At 34.6% G+C, this 12,948-nt stretch overlaps 1 protein-coding gene across 1 annotated transcript in view; it reads left to right on the top strand.

Moving 5' to 3' along the window:
• ASPM (assembly factor for spindle microtubules) overlaps positions 1-12,948 on the top strand; it is a 57,745-nt gene that overhangs the window by 42,603 nt on the left and 2,194 nt on the right. Inside the window, exons 19-25 of the mRNA XM_043964417.1 lie at positions 3,353-3,519; positions 5,445-5,601; positions 6,976-7,185; positions 8,789-8,971; positions 9,932-10,124; positions 11,474-11,628; positions 12,538-12,714. Of these exons, the coding sequence (XP_043820352.1) occupies positions 3,353-3,519; positions 5,445-5,601; positions 6,976-7,185; positions 8,789-8,971; positions 9,932-10,124; positions 11,474-11,628; positions 12,538-12,714 (1,242 nt within the window). The remainder of the gene's footprint in view (positions 1-3,352; positions 3,520-5,444; positions 5,602-6,975; positions 7,186-8,788; positions 8,972-9,931; positions 10,125-11,473; positions 11,629-12,537; positions 12,715-12,948) is intronic.

The following is a 12,948-nucleotide window of genomic DNA, read 5'->3' as shown; positions in this document are numbered from 1 at the left end:
GAGTTCCAACCACTCCTTTACTAGTTTATCTTCTATTTCACTAGACTTCTCTTATTGAAAGGCGAATGATAGAGTATATAGAGTGCTATTCTTGAAACTAGGAAGACTTGCGGTCTGGTTCCTGCCTCTAACTTTGCCTTTGTGACTGAAGGCAAGTCACTTAGTGATTTAGGCAACTTTCTAAGACTTTTAAGTTTTAGAAACATTGCTTATTTGCATTTGTAGAATGACCTTCCTCATCCAGGACTCTCCTATACTGGTTAAAATCATAGGTCCAGTCCTCATACCTATCTTTCTGTTCACCCACAGTGATCAGAAACACATCAAACCTTTACACATATTTCCTTCAGGACAGTGTGAATGAATCTCTTAGCATTCTATTGAATCTCCTATTTAAAGTAACTCTATATTACTCTAACTTTGTTTTAAAATTTAACTCTTACTTTAAAAAAAATTAAACTGGAACTGTAGCATTTAAAGCTAGAAGGTAGGAATTTGAGTAGGTGATTTTCAAAATCATTTTTACAGATGATGGTTAAGGCCCAGAGAAGTAAATAACTTATTCAAAGTCATATAGGTATTAAGTAGCAGAATCAAGATTTGTAGTTAGATTCTTAGACTTAAAATACACTGTTGTTTCTCTGCCACAAAGTGGAAATGTATTAGAAATGCAATAGTTGGGTGCATTTAATGTTTCGGTGATGCCTTTAGTAACATGCTGATATAAATAGTATTAAATCCGAAATCAGCATACAGATTTTAGGAACTATTGTGCCACAGATGTTGTCAAATCAACAAGTATTTGTTAAGTCCCTACCATACATAGTGCTAAGCACTCAGAATGCAAAGAAAGACAAAGATGGTCCTTTCTCTAAAGGAGCTCAGGGTCTAATGAGGGAGATAATATGCAAACAGCTATGTATGGAAAAAAGATTGTACTAGATAAATTGGAGCCAATCTCCAAGGAAAGGCACCAAGTTTAAGGAGGACTGGGAAAAGCTTTTTGCAGTTTAAACTTTAGCTGAGATTTGAAAAAAGCCAGGGAAGTCAGGAGGCAGAGATAAAGAGGAGTCAGTTCTAGCATGGGGACCACAAGTGAAAATGCATTCAGTTGGAGGATAAGAATATTGTATGCAAGGGATGGCCAGTGGGCCAATGTCAACATCATAGATTATGTGAAGGTGGGACGGGGAGGCGGGGGTAGGTAATAAGAAACTGGAACAGTTAATTTTGGGGTAGTTGTAGTCCCTCTCTCCCTCCAACCCCTATCTCTCTTTTCCATTGAACAAAAATCCTCATAACAAATATTCATAGTCCAGAAAATGAAGTTCCTGCATTGGCTATGACCCAAATCACCTCTCTGTCAGAAGATAGGTAGTGTGCTTCATCTTTAGTTCTGTGTCATGGGGGTTTATCATTGCATTGATTAGTAGTCTAAAACCTTTCAAAATTGTTTTCTTTTTAACATTATCTTTATATAAAATTCTTCTCATTTCACTTTGCATCATATCATAGAGGTCTTCCGAGGTTCCTCTGAAACAATCCATTTTATCATTTCTTATGTCTCACTAATATCACATTGCAGCTATATACTATTAATTGTTTATCCATTACTTAATAGGTGTGGACACCTTTAATTTCCAATTTTGTCTACTATGAAAAGAGTTGCTATAAATATTTTTGTATGTTATACATCATTTTTTCCTTCATAAGGGTCCCTTCTAAACCAAGAACCTATGATCCAAATAAACTCAATTATATTTCAATTTAATAAAACCTTTGATTAAGTACAATAGCTCCATTTTGGCATATAGGGTTGGGTAGGTTCCTCTTATGCTTAAAAATGTACCAGTTTTGGGTATCTAGGTGGCGCAGTGAATAAAGCACCAGCCCTGGATTCAGGAGTACCTGAGTTCAAATCCGGCCTCAGACAGTTGACACTTACTAGCTGTGTGACCCTGGGCAAGTCACTTAACCCTCATTGCCTCACCCCCCCCCCCAAAAAAAAAAGACACTTATTAGCTGTGTGACTCTGAGCAATTCACTTAACCCCCATTACTCCACACACACACAAAAAAAGTTCCAGTTCCAAAATGACTTCTCTGTCCATACTTAATCAAAACTACCATTCCCACAATACAGATTATCCCAGCCAAGTGTTAGGAAGAAAGTAGTCATAGAATCATGAATTAGAGCTAGAGGGTACATATCTTATATACCATTGAATCCAATCCCTTTGTTTTATTTATGAGAAAATGGAGGTCCAGAGGGACATGTCTCAAGGTTACATATCAAGTTATTAAAAGTTGGGCAAGGGGCAATGGGGTTGTGGTAAAGCAACTACCAACCTAGGTTTCCTGACCCCATTCCAATTTTCTTTTATGATAATACACTGGCTCCTAAATACTACCACCTCTCATTAAGTTAATTTATGCTAGAGTATCAATGACTGACAACTCATTGACCCTTTTAAATGTATTTTATAATCTTATCCTAAATAAATATCTGATGGATGACATTTCAGTGGAATAATATTTGGAATGGAACTTAAAGGTTGGTGGGTCCTGAGAATGACTTGTGTATTATCATAGGTTCTTATCAGTGATTTAAATGAAGGCTTTGATGGCAGGAATAAGAAAGAGGGATAATTTGTGAAAAGCTAGAAATAGCTTCTTGATGTCAGGAAAAAGTGAAGAGGGCCTCCCCTTCCCCTTCCAGCTCCAGTAAACTTTTGGGAGATAGGAACAAGCAAACACATATGTTTTATGATCTTCAGCACTAGAATGAACTCCCAAACTGACAAGATCTCAGATCTATTTAAATATAGATAGAATGTTGATGTCATAAAGCTGGGAAGAATAGCTAATATAGGATTATAGAATATGCATGTAAAACTATTTCTACAGGTTAGAGCAATGGACTTAATCTTTGGGTTTAAAAAAAATAAGACATTACACTTTACGCTTAAGGTGGGTAAGAACTAGATCACTATTTATCTGAAAAATATCTTGTATTTTGGTAGATTGCAAATTCATAAGTCAACACTGTCTCCTGAAAGGAAAAACAAAAAACAAATATAATCTTAGGTTTCATTTATTATAAGCAATTTCAATAGCTCTAGACTCAGGTAGTAGATAGAGCATATCCACTAAATATGAGGTTACATAATGTAGTAGATAGAGCATAATCCACTAAATATGAGGTTACATAATGTAGTAGATAGAGCATATCCACTAAACATAAGATTCTATGTGTTATATTGATGTTTTATTTGCTTTATTGCTACCTGTGTTTTATACTATTTTTTCCCTAAAATGAATTGATCACATATTTTTTCTATTTTTTTTAATAGGCTGTATGGAGAGGTTATAAAGCCAGGCAATTTTTATGTAAAGTGAGAGCTGCCCAAAAAATCCAAGCCTGTTTCAGATGCTATAAAGCTCGCAAAGAATATCTAGCTATGAAAAAAGCTGTTCATGTCATTCAAAATTTCCTGTATACTAAATTACAAAGGATCTGGTAAAGTATTATTACTCATTCATATGTGAGCATGTATGTATGTTTGGATGAAAATATTTAAAATAACAATTGGTCTTATTTTGAGCTGTTTTACATTGATTGTTGTTTATACTCATTCCATATTTCAGCATTCCTATACCAGAATTATCTTCTATCACAATAGTAAAATCTGATCGATTTCTGTTTCACGATAGTACTGTTTTCATTATGAAAAAAAAAAGCAACTATCAAAATGCACTCTATGTTCAGAGACTTTGTAGGTATTATACTTGAAGGGTTGGGAGGGGGAATATGTAATTTAGATAAATCTTAGAATGCTACATGGATGAGGTTGCACTTGAGTTGGATTATAAAGGATGAGCGAGATTTCAGTGGCTAAGCTAGGTGGGCTCTCATTACATGTAAGCTCATTGAGGATAGGGACTGTCTTTGTATACTCAGCACTTAGTGCAGTGCCTAGCACATAGTAAGTGTTTAATCAATGTTTATTGATTTATTAATATTCTCTCTCTCACACACACACACCCCTTCCTTGAGCTAAATCCCATATTACTAGTTGCCTAGTGATATTTCAAATTAGATGTCCTGGAGCCTGATTGTATATCATTCACATTCCTGTACTCTTGAGATTCAGCAAAACTGGTCTTCTTTTTGTTCCTCACACAAGATATTGTATTTTCCATCTCCATGCTTTGGCATCAGCCATCCCCATCCTTAGAATACATTTGTTGCTCTCCTAATAGAATCCTCCTTTCCCTTCAAGATGCAGCTTAAGTATTGTTTTCTACACAAAACCTTTCCTGACCATAAAAACGACTTTGCATTTATTCTCCATATTCATTTTCTATATATTATAGGTCCTTACAAGTAGGGATTGTTTAATTCTTTGTATTTGTATCCCCAGGGTATGGAAAAATAATAGGTGCTTAATAAATGTTTGTTAATTGATTCTTATATTTTTTGTAAATAAGAATTAGATTCACAAAATTGCTAAATTAGAATATCCTTTGTACCTCTTCCTCTCTTACCTAAAGATATTATCTACTCTTTTTTAAAAAAAGCTTTTATTCAACTCAACAAACATCTATTAAGTGCCTACTATGTTCCAGGCACTATGCTAAGTTCAGTGATAAATGAACTATAAACATTAGATATGTGTGGAAAAAATGTTCATTAGACTTCCTAATAATACTTTAAACTTTTAATTCAAACTTGTATCTCCTTTTCTGAACTGTCTTTCCCCATTTGCCTGTTATTTTTATGCCATCACACCTATAATCTCAGAATTATCCTTGACTTCTTTCGCTTTCTAGATTCATGTAAAGCCTTTTTTTCCTTTGAAATATTTCCTGTATCTTTGATCTTTACTTCCTAATTTCTTTAGCTACAGTGTCTCATTATTGGATTCTTGGATTGGATGACTAGCAGTTTCTTTGATGGTCCCCTTACCTGTCAGCCCTCCTTTCTATCCATAGCTACCAAAATAATACTTCACATATGCTATTTTATCAGATAATTAATGTCAGAAATCTATAATGGTCCTTACCTGAAGTGCTCTCTTGCTTTCTCTTTCTCTGATTCAATGAATCATCCAAAATCTGGTTCAAGATTTATTTTCTGTAAAAGCTTTCCCCTCTTAGCTTCCCTCAAATCGTAGTTTCCTTAATCTACACTCTTCTCAGCAGTATATATAATTTAGGTATCATTTGAGTTTTAATTTTCTTTTATTCTCTAGTTTCTTCTGTGTACTTGTCTACTCCACCCAATTCCATTCCAGGTTCCTTGAGGGAGCATATTTTCTCTTTTTAAATCCCCTGTAGTTATACTGTGTTGTCCCTGTGGCAGGCCCTTTATTAATAAGCACTAACCACATGGCTGAAGTTCAGTTTGAAGAAGATTTTAACACTCACTATGGCTTATTTTAGGTTTTTGAACATGAGACTTTCAGCAATTACTATTCAGAGAAGGTGGAGAGCTACTGTTGTTGCAAAGAAAGCTCGTGGACGCTTCCTATGTATGAGAGAAGCTTCAATCAAAATTCAGTCAGCTTATAGAGGATACTGTGTTAGAAATCTGATAAAAGTAAGTGTTCAACATAAATCTGTGCTTTAATTTTCACACATCTGAAGTTCAATTTAAAATTCTCTTTACACACAGAACTACTATGTATATAAATGTAATTTTATTGAGAGACATGCTCTCATTATGTACAGGTATCCAAAATGCAGGAATGATTCACTAGAATCTAAGCTTGATATTGTTTCTGGAGTCAGTCAACATTTGTTTTAGAAGAGCAAATAATAGATGAGATATGTATTGGTTAGATGCTTTACATTACAAAATATAACAAAAAATGGTTTCATAGTCAATGGTCTGATTATTTCATTATCAAGTTATTTGTTTTTTAGACTTTCAAAATTTTGTTTCTTTAGACACATTTTTCTTTTTTTTCTTTTTTTTCTTTTTTTTATAGACACATTTTTCAACAAAAACCTAAGTAATTTCTCCCCCTACAAAGTGTAATGCTTCAAAAGTTCATTAGTTGACAGAATTAAAAGATGTTGCTTCACTTATTTTAAGTGATAATTAATAAAACAAAATTTTATTTCTGTAAGGATAACAACTTCCTAAACTAAATTCATTACGTTGTTCTGGGCACCTTTGTAATTTCTTGAGAAGGTAGTCCTATAAGGTTCACTTTGAAGAATAAACTTTTATTTTTATTTATTTGTTTGTTTATTTATTTGTTTATTAATTAATTAATTTGCAGAGCAGTGAGGGTTAAGTGACTTTCCCAGGGTCACACAGCTAATAAATGTCAAATGTCTGAGTCTGGATTTGAACTCAGGACCTCCTGAATGTAGGGCCAGTGCTTTATCCACTGTGCCACCTAGCTGCCCCCAAAGAATAAACTTTTTAAAAATTAACACATTATGACAGAAATTGACCCAATTTCTAGAATTTTATCTATATTGTCATATGTGATCAGGAAGAATCTGATGTATTGGAAAATGGGTCAGTTGCTCTCAGGATACTCTCATCAGAATTAGCTTCTCAAAGCTATTTACAGACCATTCTAATCTCCATTTTGTCATTAGCAGTCATTATTTACTATTTCTCATATATATTACAAGCCCCTTCTCTCTGCTTTCCTCTCAAACCACTTTCTTTATATTAGTGTAAGGATAATGAGAGAAGGAATAGTTGAATGCCTGGTCACCCTGTGCTTCAGTTGTCATAAAGTATTGATTCTGAACCAGTCTTAGTTTTTAACTGCAGACATGGTTGAAAGCAAAAGTAATATTACTTTTCTATAGATTAAAAATAAATGTTACTTTTAAGCCCAAGGTTTCCCCCCATAATTTGGGGGGGCATCTTTAATTTTAATAACTCATTGAGGGCAAAAAGCTTCAGTTATACTGACATCCGCCTACTAATATTATTTGCCTAATGTAGAGACATAAAGCAGCCTGTTTGATCCAGGCAGTTTATCGAGGCTATAAAAGAAGACAGAACTTTCTTCAGCTGAAAGCTGCCTCTGTGATCATACAAAGACATTTTCAAGCTAGGAAGGCTGGAAAATGTGAAAGGATAAAATACATAAGAATGAAAAAAGCTGTCATCATGTTACAAGCTCTTGTTCGTGGTTGGTTAGTGAGGAAAAAGGTAAGTATTTTAAGATAAAATATCCTACTGATATAAAATAATTTTTAGGAAGTGTTGAATTAATTATTAAATCTGTAGCTATCACAAACATCAGTTTGAATTCACTCATTTTTTAAAGAGCTACTTGCGGAGAGATACCTTTCCACTGTTCTGGTTCTCTCCCTGTGATCACTCACAGCATTGCAATAAAACTTGGTAAACTTAAAAAAAAAAAAAAAGAGCTACTTGGTCAGAACTTTTACATCCTAGCAGTGCCTCTGACACATCTTACACACACACACACACACACACACACACACACACGTGCGCACGTTTCCTCTTACTGTTCCTCTTACTGTTGCAGGAAGTCTTAGGACTATTAAAGAAAACCAAGGGAGTTGGGTGCATGCCATTTATGAAGCTTGTTGATGGCCAATCCCTACTAATGACAAACAGCTCATTAGAATTCTGACTATATAGACCATGTGATATTGACCTCGTTCTTTATAAAAATAACTTCATTGGGGGGTGGCTAGGTGGCGCAGTGGTTAAAGCACCGGCCCTGAATTCAGGAGTACCTGAGTTCAAATCCGGCCTCAGACACTTGACACTTACTAGCTGTGTGACCCTGGGCAAGTCACTTAACCCCCATTGCCCTGCAAAAACAAAAAAAAAAACAAACAAAAATAACTTCATTGGGAACCCAGAAATATTGACTCTCAATTTGTGAAACACTTTCCTGGGAATGGAATTTGTGAAAAAAATAGTTAGAATATCATTTTGATTTCAGACTAAGGGGAAAAAAGTCATGGGACCCCACAAAACTCCAAGACAGCATATGGTATAATCAGAATATTAAAATTATAGGGCTTAAAAAGATTGATGCTCTTCCATTAAAAATTTTTAAAATTAAGTGCTATATATTCATAACAAAATTCTTAGGAGTGTTATTCTCTTATGTTAGAGCATACTGCCAGAAAGATTTCATAACCAATGTATTAAAGTCTTATTAGAATAATGTTTTTTCCCCATTCTTATATGTAAACTAAGTTACTGAACTAAGAAGTGAGTCATTTTATTTAATCTCCAAACCAGTTGTGATTTCTTGTTATTTTGGCATAACTGATTCTAGATTGAAGCAATATGGGGAAAAATCCCCAAATACAAATTGATTTCAAAATATATGAATAATTTCTTTTCTAGATTTTAGAGTAGGAAGCTCAAAATAGGATACTTTACTTTTCAGCTACAGCATACTATCATCTCTGCTTTTAAAATTCAGAAAGCATATAAGCTCCATGTAGCATTAAAAGGAGCTAGAAAGAATATAAATTCAGTCAATTATGTCCATTTTAGTTTTCATATAAAAGAGAAATTATATCTTTTGTTTAATTTTTCTTTTAAAGTCACTCAACACTTAAATATTGCCAAAGGCTGATGCTGAGACAACAAAATCTTCAATGTTTCTCTATCAATGTAAGGAGCAGGATCATTTGGGAAAGAAACATAGCTCTCAATGTTGTTTAATATATGTGTGTGTGTGTGTGTGTGTGCGCGCGCGCGTGTATGTGTATGCACCCACACATATATGTTTAAAAATATTATTTTTTATAATACAAAACAGAGATGCTTCCCAGCAAGAGTACAACAAAAGATACATATTCAGAATTGTCAGAAAGGACAGGAGGCAGCTCAAGAGTGTTGGATTCGGAGAAATAGAGCTGCAGCAGTGATACAGAGAGCAGCACGTCATTTCCTCTTCCGTAGACGAGAAGAAAAACTTAAAAATGGAATTTCCAAAATTCAGGTAACTGTAGATTTTGTTGGTTTTTTTTTTAGCTGAAGAAGCTTCAAATTTTTTTAGTATTGCTGAAAAATTAAAAACATGTATGAAAATAACACAATGGAAAGATTAAACAGTTCTGTGAAAAAATGGATGGTAGGAAATTAAATGAGCAAAGGAATTTCTAAAAGCATTGGACATTTAAGAATCTAATTTAATTTAATTTAGTTTAGTTTTATTTATTTTTAAGAGTAGGTCTTCCATATTTCTTCCAGGCTGGAAGTGTGAGTGCTTCTCTTGAGTCCTGATTCAATTGCACAACAGATCAGGGGCTTTGACCTGCTCTGTTTCTGCTGAGCCTATCCTCCCCAATTTAGGCAACCCAATGGTTCCCCTTTCCCAGAAGTTCACCATATTAATTTCTTTCTTTTTTGTTTTGTTTTTTGGTGAGATAATTGGGGTTAAGTGATTTGCCCAGGGTCACACAGCTAGTACATGTTAAGTATCTGAGGCCGGATTTGAACTCAGGTCCTCCTGAATCCAGGGCCGGTGCTCTATCCACTGCACCACCTAGCTGCCCCACCATATTAATTTCAAGTTTAGGGTAGACCTCTAGTCAGCATAGCCCACTTCAGCTCAGAACTCCTGCTAACCTTAACCTCTCAGAAGTGAGGTTACAGGTATGTCCCACCATGCCTGGTAACATTCTTGAATTATATTCTCACAGTCTGACAACTATCTTTGAGAGTCATTGGACTTCTCAATTCTAAAATACAGGATTATAAAGTGAATTTTTTTTTTAGTAACATGATTTTAATACTGAGTATAGACTGAATTGAGATCTTGGTACAAGGGTGAATTGACCAGCATTTTCCAGATTCACTGTATTTCCATTGTGAGTATGTGTTCAGATGTAAGATTTTAACTTTAGAAAAACAATTTGAGAATATTAATCTTTCCCCCCTCCCCTCAAATCTCTTTAAGGCATTATGGAGGGGATATTCTTGGAGGAAGAAAAACGACTTTTCAGAGATTAAAGCCATCCGACTAAGCCTGCAAGAAGTAAATAGAAAGAGCCGAGAAGAAAACAAACTATATAAAAGAACGGCACTGGCAATTCATTACCTTTTGAAATATAAACATCTTTCATATATTCTTGAAGCCTTAAAGCATCTAGGTTAATTATAATTTTTGTCTTTGTAATAAATAATGCATTATAATAATAGTTGTCTCAAAGGCTAAGTAGACATTTTCTCCTCTCAAGAAACAGTTGCAGAATTTCAGAGTTTGGAGGTACCTCAGAAGCAATTATAGCCCAACCCCTCTCTGAAGAAGGGATTCCACTCAACTATTATTATCATCACCATCATCATTGCTAACATTTATAAAGCACCTACTATTATACTGAGCACTGTGCTAAGTGCTTTACAAATATCTCATTTGCTCTATGAAAACTTGACTGACAAATGGTCATGTAGACTGCTGGAGAACCTCCAATGAGAAAGAACCTACCAACTCCCCAGGTGGCCCACTCCCTTTTAATATAACTCTAACTGATATGAAGTTTTTCCTTAGATTAAAATAAAATTTGCCTCTTACCCATATTTCATAGTTTAGCCCTCTGTGGCCAGGTAGAACAATTTGAATCTCTTTTTCCACATGACAGCTCTTCAAGTACTGGATGTCAGCTATCATTTACTGTCATCTAATCTAGGTTAAACCATTCCTATTTCCTTCAACCAGCCCTTCATATGAATGTCCTGGTTGCTTTCTTTTGGATACTTTTCATCTTACTGTTATAACAGTGCCCAGGAATGAACACAGATTTCCAGATGTAGTCTGACCAGGACAGAGTATAGTACCATTATCCCTTCCCTACTCTGGTGAGGCCCAAGATTGAGTTAGTCCTCTTTTTTTTCGGGGGGGCGGGGGGGGTTGCTTCTATATCACACAATTTTTTCGTTGACATTATAGTGCTTTTTTCCCCCCAAGCAAAGTGCTGTCTAGCTATGTCTGCCCCATCTTATGTAGCACCTACCCCCAGAGTTGTTGTAAGGGTCAAATGAAATAATACTGTAAAGTGCTTAGCATGTTGCCTTTCACATAGTAGGCAGGTGCTTAATAATTGCTTATTTCCTTCTTTCTTATATTTAGAAAGATGATTCTTTTGAAATTGAAGTACTTCTGCTTTTGACTTTGAGTATTATAATACTTACAGTTATGTAGCACTCTAAAGTCTATATAACACTTCCTCAGAGTAATCCTATGAAGGAAGCAATGGAAATATTATTGCCTCCATTATGCATATAAGGGAACTGAGGCACAAAGAGTTTAATTGATGTTTGTATGATCACAGAGTTTGTTTGATTTGAATTTAGAACCCATATCTTCTGACTTTGTCTTATAGTCTACCGTAATAAACACCTTATCTTTTTTTAGAATATAGTATTAGAAAACTTAAGTCATTTTTAGTGTGAATCTTCTTGTATTCTGCTTTAAACACAAATGTATTCTATTTCCTTTTAGAGGTTGTTACCAGGTTGTCCCCTCTTTGTTGTGAAAACATGGCCCAGAGTGGAGCAATTGCCAAAATATTTGTTTTGATTCTAAGTTGCAACCGTAGCATCCCTTGTATGGAAGTCATCACATATGCAGTGCAAGTTTTACTTAATGTTGCTAAGGTATTTTCATTATCTTACATTCTGTTAGTGAAATGTTTCTAAGTTGACTAATCTACCTATTAATTAAAGGTACTTTGCTTTTTGGCATTTGGCTCAGATCCCCTTAAAAATACTTCAATGGAACTTAAATTTCATCACTAAATAACTAATTTTGCTTAAGGTTATTAGAAAATAGGGGCAGCTGGTTGGCGCAGTGGATAAAGCACTGGCCCTGGATTCGGGAGTACCTGAGTTCAAATTCGGCCTCAGACACTTGACACTTACTAGCCGTGTGACCCTGGGCAAGTCACTTAACCCCCATTGCCCTGCCCCCCCCCCAAAAAAAAATAAAAGAAAAAAAAAGGTTATTAGAAAATGTTTTCCTTATTTTGACCTAAATTCAAATATTACTTAGCTTATGAATCTTAAAACAGGGTGTGTATAACATGTGTTCTCCACTTTTGGATGGGACTATATCTGTAAATTGTATTAAAAATAAGATGTTTGTGTCTCATAAAACATGCTGGGCTGAATACCACAACATGAAAGGCCTGAAATAAAATTGCTAATTCATAATACTACATAGGTATCAAATATTAGAAATATTTTATATTAAAAAGTGTATTGTGATCTTAAGGATAACAAAAATTATGTATTTTTTCTTATTAAAGTTAAAACTTCCTAAGTCCATAGGTCATATTCTTAGTTATAGGAAATATTAATATTTTGAAAATTTCCCTCAAAAAGTACTAAATATTCTTTGCTTTAAAAGCTTGTTCTTTGTTATTTCCAAGTTCTTATTTCCAGATATTTTGGTATTTTGTTTTTTATATTAAAATCTGATAATTTATTTCATTTTTATTTGATAATGCAAATATTTCTGAAGTCACTAATGTAACTCCTAATATCTTTTACTTTTTTTCCTTCAAGTATGAAAGAACCGCTCCAGCAGTTTATGAGGTAGAAAATTGCATAGATACTTTATTGGAGCTTTTACAGACATACCGAGAAAAATCTGGTGACAAAGTTGCAGACAAAGGTGGAAGTATTTTCACCAAGACATGTTGTTTGTTGGCTATTTTGTTGAAGACCTCTGGGCGGGCTTCTGTAAGTCTTGTCCACTTCCCCCACTAAATAATTCAATAAGCATCTTCTAAGTGGCTAGTCATCTATAAGGAATTGTACTACAAATTTGGTTTTAGATGTGAAAAAATGACATTCCGGCAACATTACAGCCCTAATAGAGCTTATATCCTACTAGTTGGGTATATCCCAAATAATTATAATAAAAGGAAAACTGTGACATTATCATTTGACTGCTCAAAAATCCCTAGGGGCTCC

This window comes from Dromiciops gliroides, chromosome 4, assembly GCF_019393635.1.
Source record: "Dromiciops gliroides isolate mDroGli1 chromosome 4, mDroGli1.pri, whole genome shotgun sequence".
NCBI classification, from domain to species: Eukaryota; Metazoa; Chordata; class Mammalia; order Microbiotheria; family Microbiotheriidae; genus Dromiciops; species Dromiciops gliroides.
The sequence above is the reverse complement of the archived record's forward strand: the minus strand, read 5'-3'. Positions and strand labels throughout refer to the sequence as shown.